At 46.8% G+C, this 18,517-nt stretch overlaps 1 protein-coding gene across 1 annotated transcript in view; it reads right to left on the minus strand.

Moving 5' to 3' along the window:
• Iqgap3 (IQ motif containing GTPase activating protein 3) overlaps positions 1-10,681 on the minus strand; it is a 42,735-nt gene extending 32,054 nt beyond the window's left edge. Inside the window, 9 exon segments of the mRNA XM_032898108.1 lie at positions 128-306; positions 485-598; positions 686-753; positions 1,445-1,521; positions 4,911-4,988; positions 5,733-5,782; positions 5,785-5,888; positions 8,689-8,776; positions 10,610-10,681. Coding sequence (XP_032753999.1) covers positions 128-306; positions 485-598; positions 686-753; positions 1,445-1,521; positions 4,911-4,988; positions 5,733-5,782; positions 5,785-5,888; positions 8,689-8,776; positions 10,610-10,646 — 795 coding nt within the window. The 5' untranslated portion in view covers positions 10,647-10,681.
• Between the last annotated feature and the right edge of the window lie 7,836 nt (positions 10,682-18,517).

The raw sequence follows: 18,517 nt of genomic DNA on the forward strand, positions 1-18,517 counted from the left end.
CTCCAGCCCCTCCTCTGCTCCTTCTGAACGGTCACCCAAGGCAGGACAAACTGTCGTCCTAGTTCCCCTTGAGGAATCCCCAGGTCTCTCAACTTATTGGCCCCTATAACCCAAGGCTTCTTCTTACATGATTCCTGGCATTGGCAGCCTTCTCCATCTTGGCTAGGGCCAACAGCTCTTGGTAGACAGCTGCCAAAGGTTCCCGAAGATTCCCCAGAAGAGCATTGGGATTCTGCAAGGCCACCAGGGTGTCTTCCACAACCCCTCGCTCCACTGCGTCATTGATGGCCAGAATAGCTGCATGGACTTGGAGGGGCAGGACAGCAAGGTCAAGAAGCCAGAAAGGGTCCAGAGCAGAGCAGTTTGCTGTGGCGCCAGGGAGCTTGACCCCTTTGCTACAGATGAGGCCACCCAAGGCCTATAAAGCTTGCAGTGGCCCCCATGCTGCTCCCACCTCATACTCCAGGGCAGAGTCCAGCCATACCTGCAGCCTCATCGGCTGAAAACTCATTGGCCAGGATGCCCCCGATCTTGCTGAAGGCCGGTAACTGGAGGCCATATTTGGCTAGTTCAGAGGCGATGTTGCTGAGTTCCTCAGCTGCAAAGGTACCAGAGATGCTCTTCATTAGGCCTGAACCCCTAAGCCCCCGCTTAGTCTATGGACGAGGGGAAGGAGCTGGCTTACCTGTGAATTTCACTTTTCCATACAAGTCGTGGATCTGAGGGGCCAATCCCAGCCGGAAGAGGAAGAGACTGAGAAGAATGGGAGGTATTAGGACACACTGGGTCTACTAATTTCCACACCTTGTCCAAAACAGGCAAAATGACACTGGAGACCCAGAGGTGAAGAGCACTTAGCAGTTGCCCTGCAGTCACTCCAGCACACAGGAAGAGCTGGCCAGGACAAGAGCCATAGAAGTCTCTGGAGCTGTGACAGCTCCATGGAAGGCACACTGCAGTGGAAGTCACAGTAGAGATGGACAAGGGGAAGATTATGGCAAACAAAGCCACTGAGGCCAGGAATGGAGGCAAAGAAGGACATCGAAAGAGAAAGTGTGAAGAGGTGACATGGTGGACCTGGGAACGGGCCACTCCCATTCTATGATTTGGCCAACTGTAATGCCTGCCTGTGAATAGAACCAAGTAGCCTCCCTGCTAGCACTAAGTGGCTTGCATTCGATCTCTTGATGGGTCCTGGTTCTGACTCACTCATGTCCCAGTCGCAAACTAAGGGCTTTATCGTGCTGTCCCTTCGTTTACAAGGCTCACACACAAATGTGCTCACAAACTCATGAACGCAAATACAAACGCAGATCTAAAATCTCGGCTGCTGCCTGCCTGACATCCCTCCCTCCCTCCCTCCCTCCCTCCCTCCTACTGCATTTATCGCTATTGGCTGATCCTGGTAGAGGAACCTGGTGGACTAAAGTCAGGGCCGTCTCACCTGAGAGCATGAATGCAGTAGATCACCCGAGGCATATTCTTTTTGTCATAGATGTCTGTGGTCTCTGGGAGGAAGGTCTAGAGGAGAAACCACACAGTTGCTGCACGCTGGGAAGGACGGCACAGAAGAGGGCTGTGCAACGAGGCTTCCAAGCTGGCCCAGGAAGGGAGGAATCACACTGAGCAACGTATCCTCTCCAACCAGAGCTGTGAGTGCCCGAAGCCCAGGCTTCTGCGTCAGTTCCTATAACCATTCCCATTCAGACCAATGCCAAAAAGGCTTAGAAGCCAAGACAGGGCCAGTTACATAGTCAGAGTGTTCAGGGTCAGCTGGCCACTCGGTGGGACCTCGGGAGCTACAGGATGCAGGCTACCGTTTCCTGGAGGAAAATCAGGTCCCAGGCACTCGGCCTGAGTGAGTCTGGTCCTCGACCTGAGATTTCCACCACAGAGATAACGTACTGGGGAGCTGACCATGCGCCTGGGATGCCCCAACAGGGCACACATTGCTACGGCCCACAAAGGTGCCGGCACACCACCATTTTCAAGCCAAAGGCCTCTGATCTGTAGAAACCTCTTTAAGAAGTGAAACCTGGGGCTGGAGTGATGGTTCTGTGGTTGAGAGCACTTGCTGCTCTTCCAAAGGGAGAGGTTCAACCAAAGGACCCAGGTTCAAATCCCAGCAGCCACGTGGTAACTCACAACTCTCCGTAATCCCAGTCCCAGGGGGTCTGACGCCCTCACAGAGACATAAATGTAGACAGAAAACCAAAGTACATAAAATAAAAAACAAATCATAAAACATGAGAGAGAGAGAGAGAGAGAGAGAGAGAGAGAGAGAGAGAGAGAGCCGAAACATATGCTTCATACATCCTATGCCACATTCAGCTTCTTAAGACGGGACCAAAGCTAAGGAGCTGCCCCAACACCAACACAGCATATACCCTTCACTGTTTCTTCTCCCACCAAAATGTCTTTTTCTTTAAAAAAAAAAAAAATGGAAAAAAAATGGGGCTGGAGAGAGAGTTCAGTTTTTAAGTGCACTGGCTGCTCTTCCAGAGGCCCTGAGTTCAAATCCCAGCAACCACATGGTGGCTCACATACAGCAATCTGGTGCCCTCTTCTGGCCTGCAGTTGTACATGCAGATAGAACACTCATACATAAATAAATCTTTTTTTTTTTTTTTTTTTTTTTTTTTTTTTTTTTTTCGGATGGGGACAACCCAGGGCCTTGCGCTTCCTGGGCGGCTCTAAAAATCCCCAAAAATAAATCTTTTTTAAAACTTGAGGTTTATTTCTTTTATGTGTACAAGTGCCTTGCTTATATGTATTTACGCACCACAGGCCTGCTGAGATCAGGAGAGGGAACTGGGGTCCCGGGAACTGGACTTCCAGACGGTTATGAACCAAGTAGATGTTGGGAATTGAACCTGGATCCTCTGCAGACTCAGTAAGTGCACTGAGCCTTTAAAGCCATCTCTCCCGCTGCTCTTCCACTCTTGAGAAAAAGTCCCACCACATAACCCAAGCGGCCATCCACTTTGTTGAGTAACCCAGGCCCTGCCTAGAAACTCCCAACCCTCCTGCCTTAGCCTCCTGAACCCAAAATCAGAGTTGTACCACTAAGCTCAACCTTTTGCTTTCTTCTATAAAACTGGAAGGAGTCCAGGGTCTCACAATCTTGCAAATCCTCTACCACTGAGCTGTGTCCGAACCTGAGACTCCTTTCCTTTTCCTTTTTTTTTTTCTTAAATCTGTGTGGGTGTTTTACCTGCATTGTTTGTGAACCACTTGTGTGTTTGGTGCCCATGGAGAGCAGAAGGCAGCACTGGATCCCCTGTACTAGAATTACAGATGGTCGTAAGCCACTGTATGGGTCCTGGGAATCGAACCCAGGTTCTGAAAGAGCAGCCAGTGCTCTTAACCACTGAGTCATCTCTCCAGCTCCTCTTTCTTTTTTATTTATTTTAATTTTATTTTATTTTAAAATTTAAAATATTTTATTTATTTTGTGTGTGTGTGTGTGTGTGTGTGTGTGTGTGTGTGTGTGTGTGCATGTCTATATGAGCACCATTTGTATGCAAGTGTCCACTGAGGACAGAAGAGGGAATTGAATACCCTGAAACTGGAGCTGCAGACAGTTGTGAGAATAGAACCTGGGATCCTCTGCAAGAGCAGTCCACCTCTAAACCTGCCTACCTTTCCTTTTTTTTTTTGGGGGGGGAGGGGTCTCTCTCTCTCTCTCTCTCTCTCTCTCTCTCTCTCTCTCTCTCTCTCTCTCTCTCCTCTCTAACCTTGTTTTGTGTGTGCCTTGCAAGACTGCATATATGGGGCAGTGTGCCACCAAATGCCAGCTGAGTCCTGCTCACAGTCCCCACAGGTCACCAAGACTCTATCCTCCATGACTATACTGAAAAAGACCCCAGGAGGCTAGAGTTGGCAAACCATGATGAAGGGCGGAAAGATTTCCGTAGACTGGTAACCACTGTGGGCATCGGGGCTCAGCCCCATTGGGAAATCTGAACCAGCCCCCAGAGTACCTGTTCTGATTGTCCTCCCACTAAGGAAGAGGCAAATCCAGCCACTCATTTAGTAAAGTTGCCCCACCCCCACAGGAAGAGCACTGGACCAGAACTCACTATGTAGACAAGACTGGCTTTGAACTCATAAAAGATCTGCCTGCTTCTGCCTCCCAAGAGCTAGGATTAAAGGCATGTGGCATCAAGACAACCTTTTTTCTTTTGTTGAGAAAGGGTTCACTATATAATGCAGGCTGGCCTCAAACTCATGATCATGCTGTCTTAGCGTCCCAAGTGCTGAGATTACAGGTTTGCACCATCACACCCAGCAAAATGTGAATGGATGCCAACTTGTAGGAGTTGGTTCTCTTCTTCCACCATGTGGTGCCTGGGAATTGAACTCATGTTGTCAGGTTTAGCAGCAAGCTCCTTTACCTGCTAAGCCATCTTACCTCATCTTTTTATAGTTACCTTGGTACAAGGAAGAAACACAACGGACCCATACACTGTAGAATCCTGCCAGGCCTTAATTTGTATAGTGCTTTGCAAAGGGAATTTACATAAGCCATGCAATTCTCCTGCTAACACTATAGATGAGAATTACTATACTTACTTTATAGATAAGAAACAAATTGGGATTCACAGAGGGAAAGGACGTGTAACATGAATACTGTAGGGTCTTCAGCCCAAGGCTCCAGCCTGAAGTCTCCCACCTGGGGATATGGTAGGCTCTTGCTTTACTTTGCAGTTCCGGTGGGAAGATGCCTGGCTTAAACAGGCCCCATATATATTACACGGGGGCGCCACCACATGACAGTACTGATGTGCCTCAGCCCAGGAGACCTTCCCTTCTTTCATCCACAGGGAGGTGAAGGCAGAGACCAGGCAACCATGTTCAAAGGCACAGAGCCTCAAAGAACTGTCCTCTTAGATTAAATGGAGTCTTACCGAAGGCAGACCGATGTGGGCTACCGCAGAAAGCCAGAAGTTGATGTTGTCCGTGTGCCGGAAATGCAAGCCGGTCGCCTGAAAGGGAGGAAAGGGGGAATGTTTCTACAGGTCTCAAGGCTCCCTATAGGAGAAGCCCAGATGTCAGCTTAAGTGGGGAAGAAGGGTAGGAGGAGCCAACAGACCCTATCCTGTGGATCCTCTGCATCATGGAACAGAAAAATGGCCGAAACCACCAGGAACAGAGATCCAGCTAGACAGTGGGAAGGCAGGCACAGAGAGGGCAGCGCAGTAAGGCTTCCAAGCTGGACAAGATGCTTGGGCTGGTTAGAGCATGGAGAAGAGATACAGGACCAGCAAGGCCCTTCAGGGTGGCAAAGCCCATGAGCCTTGGAGTGTGCATTGTGGCTAGAAAAACCTCCAGGCCAGTCTCACCTCCTGGCACCGTATGGCCCAGGCAGCAGGGCTCCCTGCTATCAGGGGAGCACTCACCTGGCAGAGATGCCAGTGAATAGATACTGTCTGTACAATTATTTATAGACTTTTCCTCCTAAAAATGGCAGCGTATGGACTCTTTTTGTGTGTTTCGAGACAGGGCTTCTCAGTATAGCCAGCTTGGACATGTTTTGTAAATCAAGCTGGCCTCAAATTGGCAGATATCTACCTGTCTCTGCCTTCCCAGTGCTGGGATTATAGGCACGAGCACCACACCTGGTTCATCTATGGACACTTAAATTCCATGGTCACCAAACCCTCATAGCTGTGAGAAGCGGCATCTTGGGAGGGAGAGATGGTAAGGGGGATTAATTACACTGTGTCCACCTGGTATCGTAGCTGTTCCATGTCATAGATCTTCTTCAGGGGGACCACAGAGGTGCAAAACAGTGGCCCAGCTTGGCCAGAAGCACTCCATTCCGGAGGCTCTCCTCCAGCTCCACAGGGGAAGGAAGCTCTTCCTTCAAGCACACCTCCATCCAGCTGTGAACAGGAGAGCATGTCTGTCTTACCACTGGCAGGTCATACAGGTCCTGCTACCTGCAGGGCCTGACCACCCCTCAAGTGACTTAACACACCAGGCCATCCCTACCCAAACTTCCCCTCTCTTCCTAGAGTCCCCACTTTCCCCAAACTGCCACAGAGGCCTAAATAAGCCAACCCTTTGCCTCGTTCACCTTGGAAAGCCTCCCTGACTGGCTCCCACACCTGCCTGTTGTAGCTGGTCTCTGCTACTTTATGTGTTCTTTTTCCCTCCCTTTAAAGATTTATCCAACCCTTAAATCCCTAGTTTGATAGGGGAGAAAGAGATCTCTAAATCTAATTTCTTTTCTTTTTGACTATGGCTATTAACAAACTACAATGAACCCACCCCCTTAGCAACCACCACCAATGCCTCTTACAACCCTCACATTTATACACCCTCTAAAAAGGTCCCAAAATTCCAAACATCATACAGTAACTATCTGCAGCTGGCAAAAACCATGCCTCTGTTGGAGCAAATCCTAGACAGCCTCTGTGGCAGTCTAAAGCAACCTCATATCCCTATGCCTGGGGTTAAAAACAAAAACACATTCTTACAGGGTTGGGGATTTAGCTCAGTGGTAGAGCGCTTGCCTATCAAGCGCAAGGTCCTGGGTTCGGTCCCCAGCTCCGAAAAAAAGAAAAAAGAAAAAAAAACCCACATTCTTACAATATTTCTGTATTTTTAAAGAAACCAGCTGGGCATCATGGTGCACGCCGTTAATCCCAGCACTCAGGAGACAGAGGCGGGTGGATCTCTGTGAATTTGAGGCCAGTTTGTCTACAAAGCAAGTCTAGGACAGCCAGGGTTGGTTACACTGAGAAACCCTGTCTCAGAAAAAAGAAAGGGAGAGGGAGAGGGAGAGAGGGAGGGAGAGAGGGAGGGAAGGAGGGAGAGAGAGGGAGACCCAAAATTCCAAAATTGTCACTTCAGCCTGTCTTCAAGGACAGGTGTAGTCAGACTCTTACCCTGTTGTGTAAGGTAACTGCTCACTTTGTCTAGCTACACACCAGATTCAAACTAAATGGACTCTGCCATTTCTCTCCTTGTTTACAGTTCTGAGAACTTAGGTACAGAAAGCTCATGTCTGATGGAATGACCTCCACAGTTCACTATGCAGTTCTGAGGATAATGAGAGTATTAGGGGCCCTGTGGTTTGATGGAAGAAGGACAGGACAAGGGACAGAAAAGCCACAGCTCCTACTTCCCAACCCATCTCCCTCACTTCATCTCTGAAATTCAACTGCATTCTGCAGGAATGAGGTCAACGTCAATGGTCTTGCCGGCTTCAGTGGGCTGATTCTGAGCACACTTTGACTATAAATGCATTTTACTGCTGGTGGCTATATAAGTCAAGCACAGTGAATCCTTGGGTAGATTCTCCAGATACTGAGCTCTACACTAGTATGTTTCCAAGGAGAGTCAAGCAGACCTTGCTTCTCGCAAGGGGAATGGAGAGATGGCTCAGAGTTAAGAGGTCCTGAGTCTGATTCCGGCACCCATATGGCAGCTCACAACATCTGTAACTCTAGTTCCAGTGGATCTGACACCCTCTTCTGGCCTCCAAGGGTACCAGACATGCACATGGTCCTCAGACAAACATGCAGGCAAAACACTCATATGCATTAAGTTAAATTAAAAAAAAATTCTTAAGGAAAGAAAAAGAGAGTGGGGAAGTGGCAAGCACTCAAGAGGTCAGAGTGCTTGCCACATAGGCATGGGGGCCTGAGCTCAAAGCCCCTGCACCCATATAAAAGCCCAGGCACAGCTACAACACTTGTAACCCCAGCAGCCTAGTTCCAGGTTCAGTGAAAGGCCTTGTCTAAGTAAAATAAGGTGTCTTCTATTGAACCTGAAACTAATCAAGACTATGTTTGTTCCCCCACCCCCTATCCCCACCCCCGCCAACCCCCAGACAGGGTTTCTATGTGTAGCCCTGGCTATCAGGAACTCTGTAGACCAGGCTGGCTTCGAACTCAGAGATCCACCTGACTCTGCCTCCTGAGTGCTGGAATTAGAAATGGGTGCTACCACTGCTGGCCTTTTCAAGATAGGGTTTACGTGGGCTGGGGATTTAGCTCAGCGGTAGGGCGCTTACCTAGGAAGCACAAGGCCCTGGGTTCGATCCCCAGCTCCGAAAAAAAAAAAGAACCAAAAAAAAAAAAAAAAAAAGATAGGGTTTACGTGAAGTCCAGGCTGGTCTCAGACTTGCTATGTAGTTGAGGCTGACTTCTTTGAACTCTGTGTGTGGGAGTGGTGGGGGTGGGGTGCCTGTTCATAAGGGAACCCTTTTGCATGTGTGTGCACGTGCATGCAGAGGCCAGAGGCTGATGTGAGGTATCTTCCTTGATCGCTTGCCATCCTAGGTTTTGAGGCAGGGTCTCTCGTTGAACCTAGAGTTCCCTAATTGGCTAAGCTGGCCAGCCAATAAATTCCATAGTTCTGCCCACCTCTGCCTCCCCAGGACTGGGATTCCAGGTACATGCTGCTGCAGCTGGCTTCTTCTGTGTGCCGTGGGTCTGAACTCGGGTCTTCACACTTGCATGCCAGGCACTTTACTGAGCTACCTCCTTCTCGGCTGACCTTGAACTTTTCAATCCTCCTACCTTCTGAGCACTGAGAGTACAGGTGTGTATTATCATGCCTGGCTTGACAAAACCATTTTAACTTGCCGTTTCCCGCAGCACCGCCCCTTGTCTGCATTTGCTCTGGGAACAGGTGACTGGAATAGGAGAGATAGGGAAAGTGGACCCTGCTTACCGCTTGGCTTCCTCCAGCCGGCACAGGTACTGGTAGGCGACATTCTGTCGCCTCTGCTCATCCATCTCCTCAGCTGTGAGACGATCATCTAAATCGTGAGGGGAGATAGGCAAGGAGTGCGCATTAGAGAGGAATCCCAGCACCCATACTGGGCAGCTTGCAACTACCAATGCCCTCTTCTGGCTTCGTGGGCACCCATACACAGAAGGTGCATATTCACAGACACGAGCACATAAAGAAAAATGAATCTTAAAAAAATAAAAGAAGGGGTTGGGGATTTAGCTCAGTGGTAGAGCGCTTGCCTAGCAAGCTTCAAGGTCCCAGGTTCGGTCCCCAGCTCCGGAAAAAAATAAATAAATAAAAGAAGACCTCAGCTCTGAAACTGCTTCTGAACATATTCCCTCAGCAGCCCCTTCAGAGCACAGAAACACTCTCTGTGCCCCAGTTCGTCCCACTGTCAGGGAGCATCCTTCTGTGCCAGAGACATTTCCTTCTTTCCTATGCAGTCATCTTCCCATCTTTCTCCTCTTTCTCAAGTCTACCTCATGAACCTCCTTCAGTGGCCCCAGCCAGACCTTTCACAGCTTTCCTCCACTAGGAGTGTAGCTTCACATCGCAGCCTTCACTAGATGCTAACTTCTCAAAGTTGTGTTGTCACGTGTGGTCCCTTGGGAGCACAGCTGACATGATCAACCATTAGCAGTCATTCATTCATGCAATACCTTTCTGCCAGTCCCTGGGCTAGTGAGCATTCCTGTTTTGCCTTAGCCATGGTCTTTTTACCTCTCCATCTGTTTTTCATGGGGAACACAATATAAAAATAAACACAGGGTGCGGGACAACTTTTCACAGGAACAACAAACAAACATGCAGGAGAGCATGGTCGATTTGTCTTTGACTGGGCACTCCAGTCATTTTTACTCCTTATCCTATTTCCTCATCTTCAATATCCTGCCGTATGACTTCAGGAAGGGCTGGGCTTATTTGAATTGGCAGTTCAACAGACACACACTACCAAATACAGATTTGAAAGTGCTGGCCAACGGCAGAAAATCCATGGGTTGGTCTGAGGGAGTTTACAAGGAACAAGAGTTGGTTGTTGAAGCATGGAAAATAAACCAGTAAGTGAGTGACATCACCTCCGAGCTATGAGTTGGGGACTCAGCAAGATGGAATGGGAGGGGCCTTGAGCAAACAAGGACATTGGCCTGGAGTATGCCTCCTGCGCACACAAGTCCACATACCAAAGTGTCTCAAACAAACAAACAAACAAACAAACAAAACAACCACCACAAAATGATTTTCCTGGAACTCTCGTTCCTTCATGAGGTGGATGGACAGATTTTTGCTCTTTGTGTCCTAGTGGAGAAGGAGTAAAAAGAAAGCAGGTTTTCTTTTTCATTCAGATGATCGAGTGGAATCCTTTCAGCCCTTCCCATGAACCTGAGTTTCTCTCTAAGAAAGCAGTGTTTCAGGTAGCCCAGGCTGTTCTTTATGTACTATGTAGCTAAGAATGACCATGAACTTTTGACCTTCAGCCTCCACTTTGCAACTGTTGGAATTACCGGAGTGCACCGCCAAACCGGCCCTCCAGGTTCTGCATTTTAAACAGCCAGGTGATCAGGTATCAAGTAATTTGGGAGGCAATGTCTCAATGAGGAATCCCGTCCCGTGGCACTTTTGGTAAGTATAGTAATTAATGAATTTTAAGGGGTCATCTAGATCATCTACATTCCCCTGACCCTAGAGCCTCAGAACCTGGGAATAAGGGGGAGCGCCCTTTGATGGTTCTGCAGCTCGGTTACCCTGCGCACACTTCGGCGAACTCCCCCAGCGAACTGTGCTCCGGGCAGCCACTCCCGCGAAGACCAAGCCCCACCAGCAGCACCCCGCACCACCCTCAGATCCTTCCCGCACTCACAGGCTGTCCGAGCCTGGCCTGCCGTGCACGACTCCATGTTCCTTCTCCTGCCAGTTTTGAATCTCCCGCCGCTGGGACACCGCCCCTCACTGCGGTCACGCTGGGATGGGACGCTTCCCGTTCGTGCCGCAGGGAATCCTGGGTTTTGTAGTTCCTCTTAGAGCTGGGGCCATAGCTTAGGGCAGTGTCTTGATTTGCTCTTTCTCTAAGGCCCCCGCTGCCCAGCTGGCTTTTTAACAAATAGTCCCTGCCGCTGCCCTTCCTTTCACTAGCCTGTCCCACTTCCTATAGAATTCCCAGGACTTCCTGTGTGCTATTTGGTGTTATACTCTGAACTGGATGACAAATGCAGGGTTATACATGTTCTAGATCAGTGCTGTTACAGCAACAAGAGATAGACGTAGTCAAAAAGCTTGGAAGTCTGTGCCGCACGGAGGGAAAGATCCACTGCAGTGGAGGGTAGAGACCTTCCTAGTAGAGATTTCAGCAAATCTTGAGGCAGGAGAAAAACAGATTAATTAAAAAGGGTATGGGAAGGGAATGGAGCCCCCCCCCTCCCAACACACACACACACACACACACACACACACACACACACACACACACACACACACACACACACACACACCATGGAGTCTGACTGAAATCGCCAGCTAAGGGTTAAGACTTCCTACTGGGGCTAGAGAGATGGGTCAGTGGTTCAGACCACTGGCTACTCTTCCAGAGAATCCTGGTTCAGTTCCCCGCATTCATATGACAGCTTACAACTGCCTCAACTCCAGCTTCAGGGCATTTGACAACGTCACACAGACATGCATGCAGGCAAAACACCAATGCACATAAAATAAGAGAAACTAAATAAGTCATTAAAAAAAGACTTCACCTGGGGTGGTGGCACATTCTTTTAATACTAGGGCAGGCAGAGGCAGGCAGATCTCTGTGAGTTTGAGGCCGGCCCGGGTCTACAGAGCAAGTTCCAGGACAGCCAGGGCTACACAGAGGAACCCTGTTTCAAAAAACAAGCAAACAACAGACTTCCTACACAACTAACAAAGTCAATGATGTAAAGATTACCTATAGAGATAATATTCTTTTTATACAGAAATATTTCAAATAAGAATGATGCAATATTCCAGCTCCGAAAAAAAGAAAAAAAAAGAATGATGCAATATGAGGAATAAACATGACCATATGAAACTGCCAAAAGGAAAAAAGAAAAGAAAATCATGTTAAGATTACAGTGCACCATGCAGCACATGTGTGCCTTCTGATTTGGCCATATGAACCAGCAATGTGGAATGAAAGACTTAGGGTTCCCCAAGTTCCTTAGGGTTCCCATCATGTGGTAGCCTTTGGCAAGTATGGTAACTGCTAAATTTTAAGGAGCCATCTAAGTCATCGACATTCTTCTGATCCTGGAGCCCCAGAACTGGGAATTAAGAACATTGCGCTTCGAGGGCATTACAGAGCAAGAGAGCAGACACACACACATTACCTGCTCACTGCTACAGGTCCCTGCAGAGCCGTGCTACGGGCAGACCTTCATATGCAATCCTGGGAATTGCACAATAAAAATATATCTTTGTTTACAGTAAAAACATAATTCTACCATCTTGTACAACCTTCCTGTCTGCCTATGGCCTCCCCTTCTTACCACGATCTTGTCCTGTGAACTCTCACAGCCACCATAGGATCCCACTAAGGTTGCTTGGCAGTCTTCTCAGACATAACTTCAGATGCCATGAAAACCTGATACACGGTTACTACAAAGGTACAGAAAGCATGACTCATGCAGAAGCTCACACCCAGCTTGGGTGTGTGTTCTCTTTTTCTCTACTAATACACGTGCTTAAATCTATATTCAAAACTCTTATTAATAAATGCCAATTCTTCATTCTGACATGTCTGAAATTCTTTTCTGCAGCAAATTCAGAATCCTGGTTTCACTTGGTAGAAGTTTCTGGAAAAAAAAAAAACCAAAACTCTCGGGCTACTACAGGTGGCAGCATAAAGCTGTGTCTCTGGACCCTGACAATCGAAGCTGAAGATTGAAGAATTTCCCAGACAAAGGGGAGGGGCGTTCCACACAGTGGACACAGCTTGTGTAAGAATATTAGGGAAATTGGGGTTGGGGATTTAGCTCAGTGGTAGAGCGCTTGCCTAGCAAGCACAGGCCCTGGGTTCGGTCCCCAGCTCCAGAAAAAAAAAAAAAAGAATATTAGGGAAATTAAAGTTGCCTTAGTGATGTGAAAAACAGGTCAGCTAGGGAGGACACATTCTACTACACATCTTAGGCACTTTGCTAAGGTACGGGTCTAGCAAGCAACCACAAGCCCTTTAGAAGCAGGTCAGAGCAGCCTTACAGTTTAGAAAATATGACAGCAGGGAAGTGGAGAGAGGAAGACTGGATGCAGACTAATTGGGAAGCCTCACAGTGGCACAGAGGGGAAATGATACAGGCTTCGCTAATGACAATGATAACAACTGTGGTGGGAAAAGGAGGGGGCATATTATGAGATCTGCTTTTCTGATCTGTATTTCTCCCTTCTCCACACGTTGTGTGAGCAGCAGGGTGGCCAAGACTCAAAGCTCATGGCAGACATTTGAAAAGGCTCTGTAATGGTTACTGCTAATTGTCAACTTGACTAAACCTAGAGTCGCCTGTACAGCAGGCCTCTGGGAAGCCAGTGAGGGATTATCTTGTCATGTTCATTTTTAATTTGGGGTGGGACCATTCCCTGGTCAGGGGACCCTAGAGTATACAAAGTGGAGGAGAGTAGCTGACCAGAAAGCACTGTACTCGTCCCTCACTGTTTTCCAGTTGTAGATACTCTATGTCAAGCTCCTGTTGCCTTGACATCATTCCTCAAACATGAGCTAATATAAACTGTCTCTCGCTTAAGTTGCCAGTGTTAAGTATATGAATGCTTTCTTGAGGTTGTAATATAATAACAAGAATCATCTATTTCCTCTCCTCCACCCTAGCCCTTCTATATACCCCCCCTACTCTCCTTCAGATCCAGGACCTCTTCCTTCACTAACTGTTACTGCGTTCTTCTGTGTATATGTTTATACATGTACATTCCTAAGGACTACCTGCCCAGTCTGTATAGTGTCACTTGTGTGTGTGTGTTTTTAGGGCTGACCATTTGGCACTGAACGTGCAGCTGAGGAGCACCTCCCTGGGGAAGAGTACCTCTTGCTCTCCGCTCTCCTCAGTTGCCTATAGTTCTTTGTGTAATGGTGAAGCTTGGACTTTTTCCCGTCCATTTTGACATGCCAGTTGTTGATGTTGTCCTTGTTCGGTTCCTTTGGGAGTTACATTGGCGAGACTTTATGGGTGCAGCTTCTGACATTCCTAGGAGACTCAATCTGATAGACAACTCTATCAGCCTGAACGCTTTTACAACCCTATCTGCCTTTCTTCTACAATGTTCTCTGGGCCTTGTTGTGGTTTGCCCTGGAGTTATCTGTATTTTGATGCTAATTCCACTGCCCCAAGGACAGTTCACATACTCAGGAATCAGGTGACTTCACCAGAACCTTCTCCCCACTGAATTTGTAAAATACAGGTGAGGGGCAGGTACAGGATAGAAGGAGGCCTGTCATTGGAGGAGAAGGGAGGATGGGCAGGAGAGAAGTTTGAAGGAAGAGGAGGAGACTGGAAAGGAAAGGAGAAGAGACAGGAGAGAGGGAGAGAAGCCATGGCAGGTGACGTTAAGATTCCGCTCTGTGTATTTACAGGTTGTTATTAATGTTCTTAAGGGATGGGTGGTACCGGGCTTTGTATGTTTAAGTGGGCAATTATATCTTACCAACTGGGTCAAAGATTATTGTGTTGTGTGTTCTTTTATGTGACTGTTTGAGTGTAGGAAAGCGTGCGGTGGCTGGAGACACTAGGCCGTCGAGGAGTTGGGATGTGTTTCCACCAAGATATCTAGCAGACATCTTGGGCACTGCGGTGTGACCTAGTGGAGATAAAAGACAACCCCTACTTTTTTTATTTTTTATATTTTTACAACAACAGGGTCCTCTTCCACCTTCCTGTGTCTTTACCTCTCTCTCCATCCCTAAAGAGCCCCCTTTCAGATCTCTTGTACCCTGCTGTTCCCTCTCTCTATTGTCCCCCACCCCCATCCTGGCTGTGGTCCCATTTTACTCTCCTGGTTTCTGCAGTCACTTCAGACTTTGTACTCGCGTCTGTAGATCTGGACGTAGGAGCCTTCAGTGATGAAGGACATGCACACATTTGTCCTTCCTGGTCTCGATTTCCTCCCTCTAAGATCTTCTCTAGTTCCATTCATTCACTGGCAAAACGCGTGATCTCACTTTTCCTTACTGTTGAGAGGTATTCCATGGTGTATGCGCAGCACAGTTTCCATACCCATGTGTTGGTCGAGGGCGGTTGGGTTCTTTCTGTTTCCAGCCTTTGTGACTAGAGCAGCAGTAAACATAGCTGAGCGAGTGTCTCAAGTAAGATGTTGAGGCCCCTTGAGCCAACACCAAGTGGTATAGCTCGGTCAAGTGGTAGATTTAATTTCAGCTATTTGAGAATTCTCCACGCTGATTTCCACAGGGGCTGTACCAGTTTACAATCCCCAACAGTGGGTGTGAATGAGGGGTCCCTTCCCCCTCATCCTCTCCAGTGTGTGTTGTTCGTTGTGCTATTGATATTTGCCATTCTGCTAGGCTAAGATGAACTCACAGTTGTTTTGATTTGCATTTCCCTAATTACTAGGGACAAAGAACATTTTTTGAGATATTTCTTAGCCATTTTCCCCTTCATTGTAGAACTTTCTATGCAAGGTCCAGGCCCGCCCATTTTTTGAATGGGTCACTTGTTCTTTTTTTTTTTTTTAAGATTTATTTATTTATACCAGTACACTGTAGCTGTCTTCAGACACACCAGAAGAGGGCATCGGATCCCTTTACAGATGGTTGTGAGCCACCACGTGGTTGCTGGGATTTGAACTCAGAACCTCTGGAAGATCAGTCAGTGCTCTCAACCGCTGAACCATCTCTCCAGCCCTGTTTTTTTTCCTTTTTTTTTTTTTTTTTTTTTTTTTTTTTTCGGAGCTGGGGACCAACCAGGGCCTTGCGCTTGCTAGGCAAGCGCTCTACCACTGAGCTGAATCCCCAACTCCAGCAAATGGAGCCCTCTTAAGGAGGTTCTTTCCTACGCCTATGTCATCCAGGCACTGCCTGTGTTTTTTTCCAGCAGTTTTGGGTTTTGCATGGAGGTCTTGGATCCATTTGGAGTTCAATTTTGTGCAAGATATCAGACATGGGTCTAACATCATCCCAGCAACATTTGTTGAAGATGCTATCTTTTCTCCAATGTGTGGTTTTGGCTGAAGTCCTCTGTACTGACGTTCAGGTCTCCAATTTTGTTCCTTTGGCCTATGCACCTGTTTTGGTGCAAGCTGTGACTAGTTGTTTTTATTGCTATGGGTTTTTGTTTTGTTTGTGTGTTTGTTTGTTTGTTTGTTTATTTATTTTGCTATGACTCTGTACTATATCGTAAGATCCGGAATGGTAGTACCCTCCCCTCCAGCTCTGTTCTTTTCACTCGGGGTTGTTTCAACTGTTTAGGGTCTTCTGTGGTTCCAGATAACATTTAAGTAATCAAATGTAGTGGAGTACACCTTTAATCCCCAGTACTCAGGTGGATCTCTGCAAGTTCCAGGCCAGTCTTGTCTACAAAGTAAATTCCATTACACCAAAGGTGTTACACACACACACACACACACACACACACACACACACACACACACACACACACAAAACCTTCCTCAAAAAAAAAATCTTTCTATTTCTGTGAAGAATGAGATGAAGATTTTGATTGGGGTTGCCTTGAGTCTGTAAATGGGTTTTTGTAGAACAGTCATTTTCATAACGTTAATTCTACAAATCCATGAGCATGGGATATCTCTCTCTCTCCCCCCCGCAACCCCCAGAGGTTTAAAGTTTTTATTGTAGAAGTCTTTCACTTCTTAGTTATGTTTATTCTTAGACATTTTGTTTTCTTTGAGGCTATAATGAATGGGAGCGTGCCCACCCACGATCTTGTTGTACATTTCTTGGTGTAGAAAAGTGCCAGTTGATTCTGCTTCCTGCCACCCCGGTGAGGCTGTTTATTGCTTCTTTGACTTTTGGGGATCTCTAATGTATAGTCATCTGCAAGCAGGGAGAGCTTGACTTTCTTTCCCTGTTTGTATCTCTTTTGTTTGTATTTTCTTTTCTTTTTTTTTCGGAGCTGGGGACCAAACCCAGGGCCTTGCGCTTGCTAGGCAAGCGCTCTACCACTGAGCTAAATCCCCAACCCCTGTATCTCTTTAATTTCCTTTTCTTGCCTGATTGCTCCAGCTAGTACTTCAAGCCCCATGTTGAAAGGAGTGAGGATAGTGGACATCCCTGTTCGTTCCTCACTGCAGTGGGATTGCTTCAAGCTTTTCTCCGTTTAGGATGGTGTTGGCTGTGGGTTGCTCATATACAGCTTTCGTGTTGTCTGTCCTCGCTCACCCTACATTCTCTAGGATCTTTGTCATGAAGGAATGTTGGATTTTGTCAAGTCTTTTCTGCATTCACTGGGCTCATATTTTTTTTATCTTTAAGTCCACTTAGGTGTTTACATTTACTTGAATATGCCGAATCATCTCTGCATTGGGAATGAAGCCAACTCGGTCTTTTTTAATGTATGTCTGCATTCTGTTTGCAAGTATTTTCTTGAGTCTGTGTGCATCAGAGATATTGGCCTGTAGTTTTCTTTTTTAAATTGAGTCTTTACCTGCTTAGGATATTGTAGAATGACTTTGTAGAAATTTGAGAGTAGTTCTGTTTTCTTTTTTCTTTTTCTTTCTTTCTCTTTCATTTATTTATTTACTCTTTTATGAGCCAAGGTTTCTCTGTATTTTTGGCTGTCCTGGAACTCATTCTGTGGACCAGGCTGGCCTAGAATTCAAAGATCAGCCTACCTCTGCCTCTGTGTGGCCCATCACTGGCAAGTAGTGAAGGACTGACTGTAGATTTCCTTGAGTGTCTGATAGAATTCTTCTGTGAATCCATCTGGCCTTGGATTTTTTTATTTAGCTCTTCTTGTCTTCCTAACTTTTAGAGCATTCATTTGTGCTCTTTCTGATTCTTTAATATAGGCACATTATACATTCCCCTTGAAGGGCTCCCATCTGCGTGTCCCAGAGGTGTCCTTCGATGAGTTACAGGAATATTTGTTTGTTTATTTCTCCATTGACCCCAGTAATGAGTTGTTTAATCTCCATGAGTTTGCATACCGACTAGAATTTTTTTGGTGTCAATTTCAAGTTTTATTGCATTGTGTTCTGACAGGATACCAGGAGTTATTTCCATCTTCCTCAATTTGTAAAGACTTGGGCCCCAGATATGGTCTACTTTAGAAAAGTTTCCATGTCCGGCTGAGGGGAATATGTATCCTTTGATGTTTGGGTGGTCTGCAGACATCTGCTAAGTCCACTTGATGTGATGTCAGTGAATTATGTTCCTGTTTATTTTTTGTCCAAAGGACACAAGAAGGGTACTGAAATCAACTATTAATGGATGGAAGATAATTTCTGTCTTTAAATACAGCAGTAGATTTTTTTAAAAAATGAAATTGAGCACCGCAGAGCTGGGTGCATGTATGTTTAGGATAGGGACATCTTCTTGGTTAACTGTGCCTTTGGCTGGAAGGAAGTGTCCCCTTATCTCTTTTGATTTGTTCTAATTTGCTGCATTTTGTCAGCTATTATCAATCCCTGCTTCTCCCTGGTTCTGTCTGATGGAGCGCCTTTCACTCTGAGGCAGTGCCTATCCTTAAAGCTAAGATGTATTTCTTGGCAGCAACAGATAGGTGGATTTTGGGTTTTGGTTGCTTTTAAGATTTATTTATCTTAT

This window comes from Rattus rattus, chromosome 3, assembly GCF_011064425.1.
Source record: "Rattus rattus isolate New Zealand chromosome 3, Rrattus_CSIRO_v1, whole genome shotgun sequence".
Lineage (NCBI taxonomy): Eukaryota > Metazoa > Chordata > Mammalia > Rodentia > Muridae > Rattus > Rattus rattus.